The 19,121-nt window shown below is 41.3% G+C and overlaps 1 protein-coding gene across 1 annotated transcript; it reads left to right on the forward strand.

Annotated features, from left to right (window-relative positions):
* The first annotated feature begins 6,769 nt into the window (after positions 1–6,769).
* On the forward strand, positions 6,770–19,121 carry LIN7C (lin-7 homolog C, crumbs cell polarity complex component). Its single transcript, XM_042837293.1, has 5 exons — positions 6,770–6,838; positions 11,369–11,487; positions 12,472–12,543; positions 12,877–13,086; positions 15,647–19,121. The coding sequence occupies exons 1-5, from the start codon at positions 6,802–6,804 to the stop codon at positions 15,800–15,802; spliced, it is 594 nt and encodes a 197-aa protein (XP_042693227.1). The 5' UTR covers positions 6,770–6,801; the 3' UTR covers positions 15,803–19,121.

A 19,121-nucleotide genomic window follows, 5' to 3' on the forward strand; every position in this document is an offset into this window, starting at 1 on the left:
TTCCAGGTCCCACAGAGATTTCCTCCAAGATGGCTGAGCTAACAGAAATCCTGCACAGGAACAGGACGAGCCAGGGAACATTGGAGTCACTGAGAGACTCAGCACAGAAGCACAACGCAAGGAAAGAGACAAAAGGTGAAATTACATTCCAGTCCAAACACTTAGAAGGGCCTGACCTGCACAGATGCCAATTTGGTGCTGTGACCCTTGCTGATGATAACAGTTCATCTGCTCAGGATAGATGGGAAATAGCAAACTTTGTATTGCCCGATGAAGACCTAAAATGCAAGAGTTCATACAACTGTTACGAGCTTTGGATCTTGCTTTTTTTTCTGTAAAGAAGAAAATCTTTCATACATTCTGTAGGGAAAAAAAAAATACTGTAAGTCTGGCCAACTTAGAGTCTGTTCTGTTTTACAAAACATGAAATAATTACATATTACCAGCGACTGTCTAATACATAGTAAAAATATTTTGCTATGATTCCTTTGCAAGTATAATTTTATTATTTTTCATGGTAATTGGGATCTGGAAAGTTTTCCTTAAGTCTCTTTATTAAAGTCTTTGCAGACATTTTTATTACATTTTAGGGGGAAACTATGAACTACTCCCTTACATGTATTCAATAAAAACTGATTCTTGGAATGCACTGTTAATTCCTGCCTGTATGCATGCAGGACACACAGTGAATTTTCAGCTTTCTCCCCTTTCCTACTCAGAATGCCTGCCAAGTTACAGTGGGAAGAGGAGCACGCTGCAGAGGCAGAGCTTCCCCTTTTGCCCACCCTCCCACGGGCGGAAGCACACGTTTCTGACAGCGATGAAAGCAGAAGGAGCCTCAGCGTGTTTATTTTCTTGTATCAAAAGGCTATTCTGACAAAGCTATTTTGGGTAGTTTTAGTTCTGGTCTTTTTTTAAAGTACGCTCAAACCTTTAAAGGCTTAAATAACTTTTTATAAAGTAAAATGAGATTTTTCTGTCACCATCTGTTTGCACATCCTTTTTTCTTGTACAATACTTTAAAAGGACATTAAGCGAAGCACTTGAGAGGCAGGTAAGCGTTGCTAACACAATCTTAACTCTAGGACTGCACAGAATAGCACAACTTGACAGAAGTCTCCTCAAAAACATCCCCATCCCATTCAAAGCATTTCTTCTGAAATTCCCTGACTAGCACAATTTCATTCTCTGAATGACTTCAGTTGTGCACCGAGGAAAATGCAATTGTAGGTCAGCATTCTGCTAGCTTAATGATTATACCATTACCGTTTGCGCAGAACTGCTAAATTCTGTCATATAAGTGTTTGAAAGGAACATTTTGTTTTGTATCAAACAACAGAGGGCTCAGAGAGCTGGAGCACCTCTCCTATTAAGAAAGATTGAGGGAGTTGGGCTTGTTCAGTTTGTAGAGGAGAAGGGCGCTGATCGAGATGGCAGAGGTGACGGCCAAGCCACTTTCCATCATCTATCAGCGCTCCTGGTCAACTGGAAAGGTCCCAGGATTGGAAGCTTGCTAATGTGACTCCCATCTACAAGAATAGTAGTAGTAATCCAGGGAACTACAGGCCTCTCAGCCTGACGTTGGTGCCACGTAAGGTTATGAAGAAGATCATCTTGAGGGAGATCACACGGCATGTGCAGGACTGAGGGATCAGGTCTAATCAGGTCATGAAAGGCAGGTCCTGCTTAACCAACCTGATCTCTTTCTATGATCAAGTGACCCATCTGAGGGGATGAGGGAGAGGCTGTTGATGTAGTCTACCTGGACTTCAGTAAAGCCTTCAACTCTGTCCCCACAGTGTCCCCCTGCACAAGCTGGCAGCCTGTGGCTTGGACAGGCACACTCTTTGCTGGGCAAAGAACTGACTGGATGGTTGGGCCCAGAGAGCTGTGGTGGATGGAGTTAAATGCAGCTGGGGACTGGTCACAAGTGGTGTTCTCCAAGGGTCAGTATCGGGTCCTGTCCTCTCAGTATCATCATTGATCATGAGAGTGTTGAGGGCACCCTCAGTAAGTTTACAGATGACACCAAGCTGGGAAGAAGTGACGATCTGCCTAGGGGTAGGAAGGCTTACAGAGCCATCTGGGCAGGCTGGATAGCTGGGCTGAGGCCAGTCAAAAGAAGTTCAACAACCTTGGTGTTTCTATGATTCTAAGGCTCGAGGGAGACCTCACTGCAACCTCCCAGTACTTGAAGGTTGCTTACAAGCAGGAGAGGGACTCATTTTTTACATGGTCTGATAATGATAGGACAAGAGGATTTAAGCTAAAAGAGGGAAGATTTATATTAGGTGTTAGGAAGAAATTCATTACTCAGAGAGTATGAGGCACTGGCACAAGCTGCCCAAAGAGGCTATGGATCCCTAGAGGTGTTCAAGGCTGGATGGGACCCTGGGCAGCCTGATGCAGTGGTTGGCAACCATGCCCATGGCAGGAAGTTGGACTTAGACAATCTTTAAGGTCCCTTCCAACCCAAGCCATTCTATGATTTTAAAGAAAAGGAAAAATGGGAAGAAAAAAAAAAAAAAGACTATATTTGTTTTTTGTCTGACACAGGTAGACACAAACCTGCTGTCCTTAAGAAGTAATGGTGAAGGGGTTCCATGCAATGTGAGTTTACAACAAGATGAGCCTTCTCTACCTGTGTGGAGCCTTTTGTAATTTATTTTGTAATGCATTTTAAATTTCAGTGAAAGGAACAATTACAAGACCAGGGGAAAACAAAACAACGCAAAAACAGGTGTATTTAATTATTTTGGAGTATTAATTTTAATCAGCATTTAGACATGTTATTAAATTCCCAGTTTGACTCTTTCTCCTTTGTCAGCATTATTGTCAGTAAAAAGTGATTTCATCTACAGAAAAGGCCAGGAGGGGAGAGGAGGATGATAATTACCATTTTTCCATAAATGCAAAATAACAGGCAGAACTTTCCCATACATCTGTTTTTTTTCTCCTACATTTGTCAGGAGTGACCAGAAGAATTCTGAGACAGCTCACGTAGTCAAGCTTCATGCGGAAAAAATAATTGGCAGGATGGTTAGGCAGCACTTAGCAAAAAAGCTGGACTCTTTCTAAGTGTTATTCAACCGATGCGTGAGATAATAATCAAAATGCATTGTCTGCAATAAGTAACAAAGGAAAAATCTCTTCTGTCACACGAAGACAGAAAAAATTGCAAGTATGTGCATGACTGAAAAGGTACCAGGTTCTTCAATATGGATAAGAACCTGAATTTTTGACAGGGAAAACAGCAATCAATCCCAGTGTGTGGCAAACAATGAAACTCACTCTGGACCAGCCAATGAATCAAAGTACAACTGAAATTGCAAATACCAATGCAACTGCCAAAGTTGTAAAGTGATTAAATTCTGTGGTATTAAAGCAATAAAGTTGCTTGAACATGGCAGTCCTGAGGCAAAAGGATGTCTTAAAAACATGAAAATTGAATTTGCACTCTCTTCACTGCCCTGAATCATAAATAGAAGTCGTGGTTAATTCCACCTCTCTGGCTTCCAGGGCAGACGTTGTTCCTCGTGGATGACAGAGTTTCTTCAGCAATTTTTAAAGTGTATCCTGCATTCTGATGCAGGATTCTAACCATTTTTTTTTCACTCCACTTTACTATATTACATGATTAACATTTTCCCCTTAGAGGCAGCTGGACATATATACTTCCTACAGCAATTAGTTAGGTAGCTATGTAAGTACAAACCAAACCAAACCTTTCAATTTGGGCTTGTCTAGAATGTTTGTCTAGAATGTTCAGTTTGGAATGCCTAGAACAGATGGGCTGGCTGTTGGATACAGTCTCATAAAAATACTGAGACCTTACTAACTTATAAAGAAAGCTCATCTTCTTATTTGCTTACGGATTAACTTTTTATACACTAAAACCTCTGAACTGAAATAAACTGTACGTTCATTCCAAGTTAGCTCATGCTGGAGATTGATTTCCATTTTCTCTTGGACTGCTAATGCAACTGTTTTCAGTGAGGACTTAAGCTATATCACTTGATTATTGATAATCCCTCAACACTTTTGTCATTGTGTACATAAAAGACTGGCAGGAAAGTGCTTGCTCCCAGAGGTTCTACTGACACATAGTATGGAGTACAGCACCATCTTTCATGTGGCATTAAAGTGCAGCTGCTGACACCTAGGCTAATTCATCAATGAAGACAGAAGTAAAGTAACTCTGATACAAGATTTCACAAGCTTGAGCAATGCAGACAGTGGGGTCTAAATTAATCATTTCATGATATTTAGCAAAATACACCGATTGAAGTTTAATGGTTAGATCTTCCATGCTCCTCAGCCACCGCTGTGCACTGAGTCATTTGGGAGGTGTACACTCCACTTCTGCGACCTGCTTTTGTTCCAGACACTTAACAAAATAAGGATTTCCTGACTATGACGGCACAAACTGATTATCTTGTTCATATGGAATCTGTCAACATCCACCAATGCTTTTAATCTGTCTTGAAAAAACCATGACTTGCTACAGACTCAGAAGTTCTCTCCTTTTTGGGAGGGTGGGGACGGGAGATAACAAATGTATTTTCGACTCACACAGCAGCTGATTCTTTGATTCAAATACACTTTCCTATTTTCAAAGACAAAAATGCACTAAAATATCTCCATCATAGAAATGTCTAGCTTTGTAACTTAGACCTCACTGCAAAAATACAGCACTATATTAACAGTGCTACTTCAGAAAGGAAAAATTAAGTGGGTATGCATCCTTTTTCCGTATCATCCGTAGCTTTATTTTTCTTCTCTTCTCTGTGGTCCTGCATTGCAATTCCATTCCTTCCACTGGAATAACAAGCCTGTCATTTTTGGTTTCTCCTGAAGACAAAGAAAAGGTGCACATGTCAACTTGTAGCTTTTTTTCATCAGAAAGAATGATCAAATGTCAAATTTATACTGTTTCTCTGATATTTTTCAGTTGGTTGAGTACCATAGGTGTTAAGAGAAAGAAAACAGCAAAAAGAATAAGAGCGTGCTTTGACCCAATTCTTTTGCAAGATTATAATGCTGCTATTTTTCCTAAAATAAAAACAGAATTCACGATGTAAAAAAGATCAAGTTTTCTGGAATAAAAGATAATCAGATGTATAACCAAGATGTTATAATTACAATATAATCAAGAGAGTAAGGCAAAACTGTATAACCAAGATGTTATAATTGCAATATAATCAAGAGAGTAAGGCAAAACAGACAACGATCACAAAAGAGAATAAGTGGAAGAGCTTACCCTTGGGTTGAGCTCACCAGAAGATACCAAAAGAGGGGATCTCCAGAAGAGATCCTTCCCCTCTGGTAGCCAGCTCTTAAATAGGTCCAGGAGGGGTGCAGCCTGGCTCCACCCCTTCCGGCAGCACAGGTGAATTGCCTTCACCTGTGCTCCTCTGGCTGACTCAAGGCTCACCTCAGGTGATCAATCAGAGGTTCAGGCCGTGACTCAGCAGTTCCCATACAATCAGAGAAAGTTCCATCCTCTCCAGTGTTCCCTGTCTTTCTTGAACTGAGGAGCCCACAAATGAACAAAGCATTCAAGATGCCTCACTGGGGCAGACAAGGATAAATCAGATCATATTCCTGGAGTACTAAGGTTTAAGTGTGACAGTGTTATGAAGCAGACAGTGGAAGTACTGCACAAAATCTGTTTTTCTGATTTTCTTAGACTCATAATGTCATATTTTAAATGGAGAGGTCTGAATGACTTTGTCCAGCTGATTAGTTCTAGAGGAAAGTTAAAGCAAGTGCTCCAGTTTCTGAACGTCTGGACAGAAGTCAAGGTAAGATCACACTAAAGATATGTTCAAACCTGTGTTCCTACCAAGGCTATATTTTTGACATATTGCCTAATACTGAAACTTTTTTTTTTTTTTTTTTTTTTTTTTTTTTCCAACAGTCCCATCTGTCTGAAGTCAGGGCAGGCTATTTACAATTTCAGTCACTGCTAACAGAATGGCCGTTCCTGCTCCAGTGTGACAGAAACATCTGGGTTTTATTCCAGAAACATTCTGCACTCCCAGCTGCTCAAACGCTTTTTCTTGCAGGAAACAAGCCTGTGAGAATTTAATTTTGTTCACCTGCAGAATTCCATTCGTGTGACCTTTCCATTGAAATGCACACACGACATCCTTCAAACTGAGAGGAGCTGGCATTAAAACGGATTGCAGAGGGGAGGGAGTACATCACCATCACATTAGCTGACATTTGGAGGCCTGTCGAGAACCCTTCTCTTTCAGAGCTGCAAGCACCAGGCACAGACTAAATCAAAGCCAAACGGGCCGAGCTAAGCCCGTAGAATAAATTAGTGTATAAATAAACGTGCTGAAGTGGTCTCCTACTCTCTTCCAGAAAAAGCCTGAGTACGTCACTCATCTCCAATGTAACCCCGCCGTTCCATGCAGTGTTAGCCCCGCACGTAGACAAGCCCGGTGCCAAACAGACACGCAAACCACACGCTGCACATTTCCCACGGGCAGAGATGGATTTATGCATCGTTCTATCTCCAGGGGCACTCGTGGCGCATGAACAGATACGCGCTCCGTAGGCGGCACTTCTTGTGTGTTAACGGGGAGTAGGAGTGGTTGAGCGAGGAAGCACGACAAACATTAGCTATTTCAGTCAAGACTGCTTTATTTATCCCACACCGGCTCGGCCCGCCCGCGGCACTCCTCTCCTCACAGGACGTGGCAGGCGGCGCCACGGCAACGGCGGGGCTGCGCCTCGCTCCTCCTTCCGGCTGGGTCGCGTCACTTCCGGCGAGGCCGCGGCGAAGACAAGATGGCGGCACTGGGTGAGCCGGTGCGTCTGGAACGAGGCGAGTACGAATTCTGCCGTGGGCTTCGTGTTTCCCTTTTCTCCGCGGATATTCGCTGCTCTCCGATTCCGGCTGCTTCTGCCGCTGTCCCGGTCCCAGGGTCGGACTTCAGCCCGTGGGCCTGAGCCGGCGGCGGGCAGAGGGAGCTCTTCCTCCTTGTGGGGCGGGCAGCGCCGTGCAGCAGATGCTTGGTGAACTTTGCCTCTGTTGTTTGTTTTTTTTCTTTTCGCCCCGTGCGTTAGCTAGGTCTGCTTCTTTGTGGGTTTTATTTTATTTTACTTTATGTTTTAATCGCGCAGCTGGAGACGTTTTTCTCGGGTTCCAGTCGGTTTCCATGGACGCGCTCGCCCCTGATGCCAGCTCCTTGTTCCTGCCAGGACTGTTAAATTCGTGGCTTTGAGTTGAGTGTGTTAGACTGTGTCTTAGCAGTCGGTCCCGATTCTATTTTATAATCAACGAAGGACTTGTGCAGGAGCCTCTGTACTTGTTCGAGTTCTAACTGGCTCTGTTGTGCCCTCACAGCCTCGTTTGTGTCGTTAGCGGGGTGTGGCACGTAACTACAGCCACTAGGGAGACGGATAAGGCACAAAGCCTAGTTGCGTACTTTTTCTATAGTGTCTTTTATCTGTGCTGTCTTTTGTCGAGCACTTTTAGGAAACGGTGGTAAACCGCCTAGAGTGTGTTTGAGAAGGATGGCGATTATGTGGAGTGCAGGTAATTGCATGAGCTGAGTGTTTTCTCATTGCCGTCCCCTCTGGGTCCGCTTCTCAGAGTGCCTTGTAGATTTGTAATCATATCTACATCGTCAAGTGCTGCCTATCACAGAACTCAGCTGTTTGTGCCCAGCCCTCCTTCCTGCTCTGCAAGCAAATCACTTGTGATGTGTGAGAGAAGGTCTGTAAGCAGGGACTTATGTAAGAACTTTGCTTCCCACTCGGCAGCTCATCAACCCACCCAGCTCCAGAGCTTTTTAATTAGGGCAGCTGCTTTGGCAGTTGATTAGTTGCTTTTGCTTGGGCTGTAGATTTAAACCTCAGGCTGGATCTTCCTCCACCTCATTACCCTTCCATTATGCTCTTGCTGTGAAAACAAACAAATGTGTGGAGTAACTTTGGGATCAGTGGAACAAAAGAGCTGTTAGTCTTAATGCTTTTTTTTTTTTTTTTTTTTTTCTTTTTTAAGTAAAAGCACAGTGTAGTGGGCCTACAAAAGGAAGAGCTTTATTTACAGATTTAAACAACTGCTGGGTAATTGCATGGGATTGACTGCAGGTAACCTTACGTTGAATCATTTTCAGCTCAAAAATGAACGCCACTAATGTTGTTGGTATATAGCATATAAAAAGAGAGATTAGTGTAGAAAATGTGCTGATTTAAAATGGTTACCATATGCTTACCGTCAGGGCAATTGAAAAATTCACCCAGTCTGTTCCTTCTTCCAAGCTTCATCACACAAAACTACTACCCAAATTTGCTGGAGTACAGGGTTATAGCAGTGTTGAACATTTACAAATTACTCTTTGGTGTTGATGTGTAGAAAGTCTATGGGTACCTGAGGCTATTTGAATGCAGGCAGCAGAAGTGGTTCCACAGGAGTGTTTGTGAGGACGCTGTTTTCTCTTGTGTTTTGTTCACACACCAAACCAAGGAGTGGTGGCGTCTCACTGTTGCTGTATTATTATTTTTTTTCCACCACGTTGGACCTGCTCCAGCACCTGCATGTTCTTTCTGTACTGAGGTGCCCAGAACTGAACACAGCACTCGAGGTGAGGCCTCACCAGTGCCAAGTACAGGGGCAGGATGACTTCCCTGGTCCTGCTCACCACCCCATTCCTGATACAAGCCAGGGTGCCATTGGCCTTCTTGGCCACCTGGGCACACTGCTGGCTCATATTCGTATCATGACTGTCCATCAGTACACCAAGGTCCCTTTCCCTCACGCAGCTTTCAGCCACTCCTCCCCAAGCCTGTGGGTTGCCTGGGGTAGTTCTATCCACTCAGGTCTATATAGGCAGGGGGGATTCACCAGGGTGTTCAAATGCAGGCCTACATGACTGCGAGGCTATATGACGAATGTGCATTTAAATGCATTTTTCTTTCAAGACTTCAAATTATTATCCTGCAATCACAAAAAAAAAAAAAAAAAAAAAAAAGCCCAAAACAAAAACTTGAAGAGCTGATCTAAAAACGCTGTAAAGATTAAAAGAAAAATTTTCAATTATGTGGTGGTTAATGATGAGGGTTTTTTTCTATTTTTTTTTAATCTTTAATTGCTTACTTCTGGATTTATCTATATGTTTTTCCTTCTTGAACGTCATAGGAACAGAACTCGTGTCTGGTTTTGGTATGTTGGCTAAACTGTAATGGTAATTCTGTGAGGAGGACGGCTTTCACCTGATGACATCCTGAGGACAGCTCACGAGGAGGCAGGCTGTGTCAACAGGATAATCAGCCATCTTCCTTTTCACAAACAGCTGTAGGAACTGCTTTGGGTTTTCACATCAATAGTTCAGTCCTTTGGTCTGTCAGCAGTTCTAAAAATAAGTAAATGCATATTCTGTGTTAGTTTCACCTAGCAGGAATCCTGTTCACGTCCAACCTGTGTGTATTCTCAGTACCTTCTTGACGAGCTGATTCTGTGCCCTTGGTCTGTGCTTTCTAAAAGACAGCTGATTCCCAAGCTAGCCAATTTTACCTTAGGCTATAAAAGGCTGCACAGTCAAAGAATTCAGCTCTTAGGAGACCCAAGTAGGAAGTACGTGCAGTTTATTGAGAAAACATTGAGGTTATAAAGAAATCGATGAGTGGAGTTCTTGAGTGCTGGTTACTGCAGCTTCTCTTTTGATTAGTAAACTTCGGTCACTTGAATTTCTTACAGTCTTCTCATCAAACTGTTAGATGACTTCATACACATTACAGCTTACCATGATTCGTAGAGCATGGGTTGTGAGAGCTGCTGTGTAGAATCGTGCTCTTCATATGCCTGAAACAGTCTGCAAACATCTGTGAGTATTTGATAGTTGTGTTGTAGTTTACATCCTTAGCAGACTTTTTGTGAATATATGGAGTGTTGTAGGATTGGAACTCCTGCTATTGCCAAAGGATGTGAACAGCTTCTTCCTTCCATTTGTTTGTTATTCTCCTTCAAGCCGTTCAGTGCCGGACTTCACGAGATTAAAGAGAGTTTGTACTATTGATGCTGAACAGAGGGTTTACTGAGAATATTTATGGATTTACATAATTAAGATAGAAAAAATCATCAATCACACCTGCACTTCTGTCAGCACACCTTAATTTCAGAGCATGACAGGCTGGACGTTGGTTGCTACAACTTCTCTCTTACACGTTTGTGGTCTCGAAGTTTGCGGCTGTTGCTGGTCTGTTTAGTGGCACTGGGGCAGCACAGAAGATGTTCCACGTGAAAGATGATGCCCTGAGGTTAATTATGGAAAAAGGGAAGTAATGCATGTAGGACACGGTCATGTTCCAGACTTCATCATCTTCTGGAATGATCTGTGCCTTGTTGATGTAGTAGATTAATCTCTGCTTCTTTGTGCCTTTGTGATAATGAAGGCCATAACATCTGTCTGCTTTTCTGAGAGGCCATTCTACTTCTGGTCAAGGACTTCCATGGTTCAGAAGAATGGTCGCTCTAGAAATGCAAGTGAGGAATATTTATCCTTCCTGCTCTTGAAGAGCTGCCTGCAGAAGGTCACATAGCTTCGATGTCGTGTTTGGTGCCCATCTTGATTGGTGCTGGTCTTGAAATCAAGTTCCTCAGATGAGATTTTGGTTTCAGTGATGGTGTGATCTTCCAGGAAGTGTTTAAAAAAAAAAAAAAACTGGGAAACAATGTTGGGTTTGGGATCTGATACAGAGCACTCCATAGAGGTGATTGAGGAGTTTGGGCTCTTTTTCCTAGTGCTGTGATGAATTAGACACACTGCAGGTGGAGCAAGTAAGAAAGTATTTTCAAACTGATACAAGATTTAATCACATTTTTATGATTCCAGCTGCTGTTTGGCATCCAATTAGTATAATTACATGCCTGAGTTGGCCTTATTTGTAGGGAAAGCATTGGGTGTATTTCTGGTAAACTAGTTTCTGAATGTAAAAGGAGTGTTAGTGTGCTTGACAATACTATAGATGGCTTTAAAAATGTGATAGCCATGCATTACTTATGTCGTGAAGTTTTATGCATACAAAATGTTGCTAGTATTTATTATGAAAGAAATATTGCAGACTGATTTCAATGAAAAATGAAATTACTTAAAATACAGATGTGGTTGTGGTGCTTCTAGGTATTTAGAGGGCTGCATTGCTGTCTTTGATCTAAACAGTCTGAAAATAAAGTGCTTTATTCTAATATTTTGTTGATACATGGTGGTGTGGAAGAAATGAAACTGCAAGGTGTACACAAGCACACACAGGCTACTGCATTAACTTAGTTTATAAAACAAAAGCCAACAAACCATCAGTAGGGTCTTTTCAGGCATTCCTTATTACAAGTGCTTTATTTTTTTTTCTGTAGATATCTGCAGAGCAATTGAGTTGCTGGAAAAATTACAGAGAAGTGGAGAAGTGCCACCACAGAAACTGCAGGCTTTGCAGAGGGTCCTTCAAAGTGAATTCTGTAATGCTGTGAGGGAGGTAAGTTAACTGTGCAAACAATTAGCTTGCACTAAAAGTGGTACTTTTAAAAAACGTTCAATGCAACAGCACTTTTTTTCTTCATAGAACTGAATTTGGCTGAAGTCTTCTGTTAAGCTCCATATTTTTTACAAGTTGAGAAGAAAACAATTTAGGGTAGTGCAGGTGTGTTGTATTAAATAGTGGCTCAGAAACCAATTGCTCCTTGGTGGTTATGATGAGAGTTTTGCCTTGCTGGCAGCTAGTACCTTGTTATCCTGTTGGCTGGTAAGAATGGGCAAAGTATGAATTGCCTCTTCTTTTAAGCCAGATTGGCATCGTGGCTTTGCACACCTGGTCTTCATTCCGGATGCTCTTTCAGAGATTTGAGATGGTTGAATGTGTTCTCCAATTGTTGGTGGTGAGGGCGATAACACCTGCAAAGATGTGCAAGGTCTGTTTGTAGACAGGAAGTCCTCTGTGAAGGACTGCGTTGGTTGGGTTAGCTGTCAGTAACCCACTTAGCATTAGCATTCTTATGGCCTCTGTGCTTGCAATAGCCTTTCTTTTCTTTAGATATTCAGTCAGTTGTGTCAGGTGAAGGAAAATGCAGATTTTAAGGGGAGGGCTTGATTGTTGGGTGAGCTTTGAAGAGCCGCCCTTGCATAATTGTTCATGCATCCTTATGGAAAAGTCCCAGCTTGAATCAAAGAAGGTGGTCGCCCATACCTGCTGTCAGATGTCATGGTGAGGTCTGCATGTTTTCCACGGAAAAGGATTTGGGTTGAGACCTAGAATGTGTGCTGTTTGACTGAGCAGTAAAGACACTGAGAGTTATTTCTTCATAGTACAGTAAATTCTTACTTGGCACCATGCATCAGAGATTCATTTGTTAGAGGTGTTTGTGTGTTTCATTTATGCAATTTTAAGTTGCAACTGATTGTTATGTTACCTAAGCAAGAAAATAACTGTTTTCACCATGCTGAAGTTGTCTTGTCTTTCAAGGTGTATGAACATGTATATGAAACTGTGGATATCAGCAGTAGCCCAGAAGTGAGAGCTAATGCAACAGCCAAGGTAAATGCCAAACTTGAGTAAAATGCAGTAGTTTGTTACTTTAGTAGCAGAGAAAAGGTGTTTAAACTTCAGTAGTGTACCATCTAGATGTTTGATCAAACAGATAAGCATATGAGGTCATTAAAAGGTATAACAAAACATTATTTTTAAGCTTCTTCTATTTACGCTTTATTCTTTGACTTCTAAATTTCTTATACTAATGTTGTCTAGGAAATTAATCTGATTTGTAGTAACATTTTAGCACTTTGAGATAAAAACAATTTTTCAGCGTGCTCACTGTGTCAAGCTAAGGAGTTTATATTCATGTAAATAGGAAGATCTTATTTCCTACAGGCCACTGTAGCTGCATTTGCTGCTAGTGAAGGTCATTCGCATCCCAGAGTGGTTGAACTGCCAAAAACTGAAGAAGGTCTTGGATTCAACATCATGGGAGGCAAAGAACAAAATTCTCCCATCTACATCTCCCGAATCATCCCTGGTGGTATAGCTGATAGGCACGGAGGCCTGAAACGTGGAGACCAGCTTCTTTCTGTGAACGGAGTGGTAGGAATTGATTTTCCACTTTCTTTAGCAGTAACTACTTGTCTCCACTTGGGGGCATACGTAGAATATACATGGCACAGCTTCAGGGTGTCTTTTGATCCTAGCAAAGTTGCTTCTTTTTGTCCTCTCAAGAGCATCGTCTTTAGGTTTCTGAACCTAATTCTGTGCAGTGACAGTTGGTGGATTATGCTTTGGTTATATTTTTCCACTGAAAATGGCACTATTTATGTCAACGTTTCAGATTCTGAGAAGCTGTATAAATCTGGTAGGTGTTGTGTTCTGAAATAGTATTAAAGTGCCATTATGGCTTCCTGTTTGATCAAGTTTGACGAGGCAGATTTTAACTTAGTTTTCTGCAGCTTTTAAGGTAAGTAGTAAATTGTGATGCATTGTTGTAGACTGAGCAGGAGCTCTTTGACATCGTTATCCCAGTAAGAGCACTACTGCTTGATGAAAGCTGTAGTAAGATGGAAAAACAGGGTGATGTTATCTTTACTTAAGTGCTATAAGCTTCAAAACAAGTATTTATATTTTAAGGAGTACATGTCTGATGTGCCATTGTAGCTACTTATTTTTGAGAGGTATCCTCTTCTGCTGAGTTGCAATACGAGAAGAAGAACAGAACGCCTGGAAAGAGGAGGCTATGGGCAGGCTTTGATTTCCAAGAGCTGCTTGTCAAATGCATATTAATCTCTCAAAATTCTGGATTTATTTATAGAGGCTTCCATCATATGCTTAGAATGCGAATGTTCTCGTAATTACATCTACAAACTCAGCTTTATTTTAATACTGAGAGTTGAAGTAAGCGTTTATGCTCCTTAGCCTGAGTGGCTTTTTTGGCATATGAAAGGAATCGAGACTTGCTGGTTCTTGGTACTCTGGGAGGTGCCTGCTAGCAAAGAGCTCTGTCATGCTTGGCTCCTGACTGTTACGGGGGAGATGTGAGAGTAATGGTGTCCTTAGTGGTGCAGCTATCCTTGGCCTAGCCTTCCTGTGTTTGAAGGCATCAAGGGACAGGTCAGCTGTCCATAAAGCAGCAGCTGTTTTCACATGAAGGCTTCCTTACCTACAGACCCTCACAAAGCAGAAACAACACCCCAAAACTCTGATCATTTGACAGTAATCCCAGCTGAGAAAGGCTGCATCTGTGCACATACACACATAAATATATGTAGCTATTGTAAAAATACAGTGAATGAATAAAACACTGCAAGAAAACAGGCTCAGAGGAAGAAGCTTTTGATGTTTGCAGATTAATTACTGTCATCTTGATATGCGATGGACATTCTTGTTAGCAATTATGATTACTTAATACTTAAGAAGTAATTTGCTGCTGCCAGGATGGCAGTGGATGTGTCTTAAAGCACTTCTGGTGGTGGTTTGGGTTGTTTTTTTATTTACTCTTTTCACACTGGGAGATTTTAAGTGTACTGAAGAATTTTCTATGCTTTGTCACAGTTGACACTAAGACTTCACAAACCATCAGTAGTTTTTTTTATTGGAGCAACCACCACATCCACTTGAATAACAAACATGAAAACATTCAAATGTATGCGTTGTCTGAGTCTGATGGAAAAGAAATAACTTTGGCTTTTTTTTTTTTTTAACTGTTGTCTTTCTTTCTGTAAGTAACTTTGTAGTAACGGGAAAACCCTCCAATCAACAGGTACATCACCTGCCTTCTAGCTTCTAATAGCACCCGTGGGAGGTAGGCTTGGGGTAGTCCCATTGCTGTGTTTGATGAGTTTGGGAGAAATAAGTTGTGCTGATAAAACATGTGCCATCTAGGAATGTGTATTTGGATGAAGTTGCTGAGAATTGTTGCTGAAATATTATAATCAGATGAATCTAGTAATAAATCCTGAGAGTTAGTTTAGTGAAGTGTTATTTGTTTTTTAATCTGTTCTGACTTGTTGGGGGAGAGAGCACGGGGCTAGGTGGTTCTTAATGAGTTTACAGGAAGTGAATTTGAGTACCTTGCACTGAAGATAAGACACGTATGGAGTGCTAAGATAAACAATACACTGCCTGTTACGTGTTCTCTTGCAGGTGTCCAGTAGACAGTGATTTGCTTTGTCATAGCTGCCTTTTTGATGTTATCCTATGCTATCTTGCAGTTATCTGTGAGCTCTTGTCCTCAGCTAAGTGCAAGATAATTTGAAGTAGCTTATTAGGCAAATTGAGGACGACAATAAAGTGCATGATTATAGAAGAAAAGCCATCTCAGACTAAAAGACAAAGTGTGCTGAAGCTGTTGATTTTTGAGTGTTATTTCAAAATTGCCTGTTCTCCCTACTTCACTTATCTGATGTAAATGTATGTAAAGACTTAACATAAGCATAACCAGAAGTTTTGCACTACTCTTCTTACTACTGATTGGTGTATTTATCATCACTCTGTAGTGATTTGCCGGAGAATGAATCCCAAGCTTGGATGATGTTCTTGTGAAGTTCTGAAACTAGAGTATTTTAGTTGACTATATAGACACAGAAAAATGGAACAGGTGTGTTTTCAGTGTGTGTTTTCACTAATACGATCCTTAATGACTTACGCTTTGCAGAGCGTCGAAGGTGAACACCATGAAAAAGCAGTAGAGCTACTGAAGGCAGCCCAAGGCAAGGTCAAATTGGTTGTACGATACACCCCGAAGGTCCTGGAAGAAATGGAGTCAAGATTTGAAAAAATGAGATCGGCGAAACGCAGGCAGCAAAACTGATGTTGAGCGCAATGACTTCAAGAAGATACACGCCCTTCATGTTGTGTAGTTTGGTCAGTGCAGTGCCCGGGGTACATAAGTTACTGTCATTTTCATAGAGCTGTAGAATGAGTGAGGTTGCAAAGGACTCTTGGGGATTATGTAGCCCTGCTTAGAGGATGGTTGGCCAGAGCAGGTTGGTTAGGGCTATGACAAGTTGGGTCTTGAGCCATCTCCAAGGATGGAAGCTCCACAAAGTCACTGGGCAGCCTGTTCTAGTGTTTTGATCTCCCTCGTGCTAAAAGATATATGTTTTTCTGTTTAAATGGAGCTGCTTATATTATAGTTTATGGCTGTTGCCTCTTGTCCTGTCACTGGGTACTGCTGAGAAGAGTCTGCTTTTCCTCTTTTAATTCTTCCGTATCAGGCATTTACACATCTTGTTGAGAACACCCTTGAGCCTTCTCCAGGCTAGACAGTCTCAGTTGTCTCAGCCTCTCTCCTTGTTTGTCAGATGCTCCAATCACTGAAATCAACTTTCTGCCCCTCCTCTGAGCATGATCTTGTCTGCCTATGCCTGTCTTGCACTGGGGAACCCAGAGGTGGTCACATCAATTAGGTTGAGTGGAAGAGAAACATCGCTTCCCTTGACTTGCTGCAGACCAGCAGGCCGTTGGCCTTTCTTGCTGCAGTGATACGTTAGTGACTTACAGTCAATTTGGTATCTTTGGCTGCAAGGCTGTTTTCCAGCTGGTCAGCCACCAGCCATGCTGGTGTAGATCGTTCCTCTCCAGGTGTAAGACTTGCACTTCCTTTTGCTTTTCGAGCTTCCTGATAGTTCATTTCTGCAGCCTTTCAAGGTTCATTGGAATGGCATGGAGGGAGCGTAGTCTGTCCTGTTGCCCTGTTATTAATGCATCTGTTAAGCGCTGTGGAGCCCAGTGCTGACCTCTGCACTATGTCAGTAGAGACTTGCTGCCAGCAGGACTTGTTGCCACCAGTTGCAGCCTTTGGCAGTTCACCCTTCTTTTGAAAGTTTTCTTTTCCATTTCTTTGCATTTTTCACAGTTTAAAAAAAATGCATCCTTTCAAACTCAGCTAGGGTACCCGAAAAAAAGCGTGTATGTTGCATCTGTATGCATCTTTTTCGTATTAGACCTCTAAGCATGCAAATAAATTCAAAGGTTTTTCAAATGCATTTAGTAAGACCTGTTTCTACAATTGACGTGACTTCTTTCCTATTCTGCTTTTTCATTTAACGTCTTCAGTTTTCTCGCTGAATTATTTTGCAAAGAAAGATTTTTATGTAGCAGTATTTTGGCACTTTTCTTAAGAACATGTTATATATCAACTACAAAAAGTAATCGTGATCAACTGCACGGCTGATAACAATTACCAGGTTTTATAAAGTTTTGGTGAGTACGTTATTTTTACACTTCTGCTAAATCATAATTTGTTACTCTGGAAATTTTATTACCTCACCTGTAAATAATGTACAATCGGTGTTCTCGTATAACGGCAGATTTATAAGTGTGAGTTATCACAGCAATCATTCCTGTAACTTCCATTGTTTTGTACTGATTTTCAAGCAGTTAAGGGGGCTAACTGCGTTTGCAGTTCTGGGTTGACTATATGTATTTTTATATTCAGAGACTGAAGATATGTTAATGCTTTCAAAAGAATTTCAGGTGTTTCCCTGACTTTCTGCTGTTTTAAAAAAAAGTTCATTTTAATGGTCATAACTCTTGTGGTTTTAGTATGTCTTACTGTAATCATACATGCAGAGTAACTGTGCAGGACTTGGAGTAGTTAGTACCAAAATCACGTATGGTTGCATCTGTAAGAGTAAAACATTCTGAGGCTTACATGTCAAGTAACCTGGGGTGAACTTGTTTGGGATTTATCACTGAACTGCTTCCCATTTGAAGAGCTCGCGGTCGTAGAAATGGTAGCATCAACTCTAAAAGTTTATATGGAATGGTGCTGGGATAGTAACAAGAAGCCTCCAGTTTACGTGCTGCGTGTCTTTGCTCAAGTCTGGTTGATGGTGGCATGCTTTTGGTGTGCCATTTTGTAGAACTTTATCTGGACAGAGGTACTCTTCTTGGAACTACCAGGTTTGATGCTGTACTTGCATACTTGATTTTAAAAGCTTCACTTGTTGGTATATATCTATAATTAACTTGATTGTCTATTGGAGTCTGTTCATTTGTATGGCAGCTATGAGTGCATCCTAATTGAGTGTGAGCAGTTTGATTCTTAGAGCTTAAACTGAAAAGCGCAGTTCTGACCATATGACTGTTCCCTAGTTTGTTCACATGGAGCAGTACAGTCTGTTGTGAAACAATCAACTATGTGGAAGAGAGTAAATGGTTAAGGATCTAAAAATGATTCTTCATGACAGCATGAAGTTTGTGCATTTTCAGTTGATTTGCTGGAGAAGGAAGAATTGTGATCACGACAGGGCGGTGTGAAACGTATTTCCTTTCTGCATGTTTGTAAGCATGGTTAGCCTGCAAATAGAAGCTGGGATTTTAAAGATACCGATAGTTTGAAAATGCAGTATAAATATTTAACAGTTAGATGATCTTGAGCACTGAGTTGCATGGTTTCTTATCTGTCATAGGCCTCTATCCAAAGGCCTCATGTCGCTGATAGGACCGTGCTGTCGAATTGTATATTTTTATGGAACAACTAATGTTGAAAATACTGAGACCAAAATCGCTGGGTAGCGCGATCGTGGATGTGTTAATTTAAGTGTAAGATAGTAGATATTTGTTTTAGAGCTATATAAAAATATATATATATAAATATTAAAGGTATGGATACGAGGTAGAAATGTGTTTTTTAGAACCTGTATCCCTTGGCATTACTGAAAAAGCAGTGGTTTCTGTTACTCTGAGGTAACTTCCTTTAGTGTAGCTTGAGCTACTGAACGCAATAGCATTATTGTTCTGAAGTGTAGCATTTGGATACAGCTTGTCATCCACTACAAAATGTGGGGAAGGGTACCTGGGCATATAAATTGTAGCATTTGATAAAAAGCTTTTTAATGGCAATAATGACAAAAAAAAAAAAGCAGAAAACTCATTAACAGTCATGTTTAATACTATGGAAACCTGTAACAGTAAGGAAAGGGTGGATTCAGATTCACCAACAAGCTTAATTTCTTTTACTACTGAGCAGTGCCTGTACTGTGTTAATATGCAGTCCCTACACACTTGATATCTTTGGGTATGCAAACGGTTTAAGAAGAGATATCATTTCTGCAGATCTGCATCTGTTGCTGCTGTGAGGAATCTTTGGGTTTTATCAACAGAAAAATAAAAGTTAAATTTCA

This window comes from Centrocercus urophasianus, unplaced genomic scaffold, assembly GCF_019232065.1.
Source record: "Centrocercus urophasianus isolate 14NV4802_14NV808 unplaced genomic scaffold, USGS_Curo_1.0 seq_7, whole genome shotgun sequence".
Classification (NCBI taxonomy): Eukaryota; Metazoa; Chordata; class Aves; order Galliformes; family Phasianidae; genus Centrocercus; species Centrocercus urophasianus.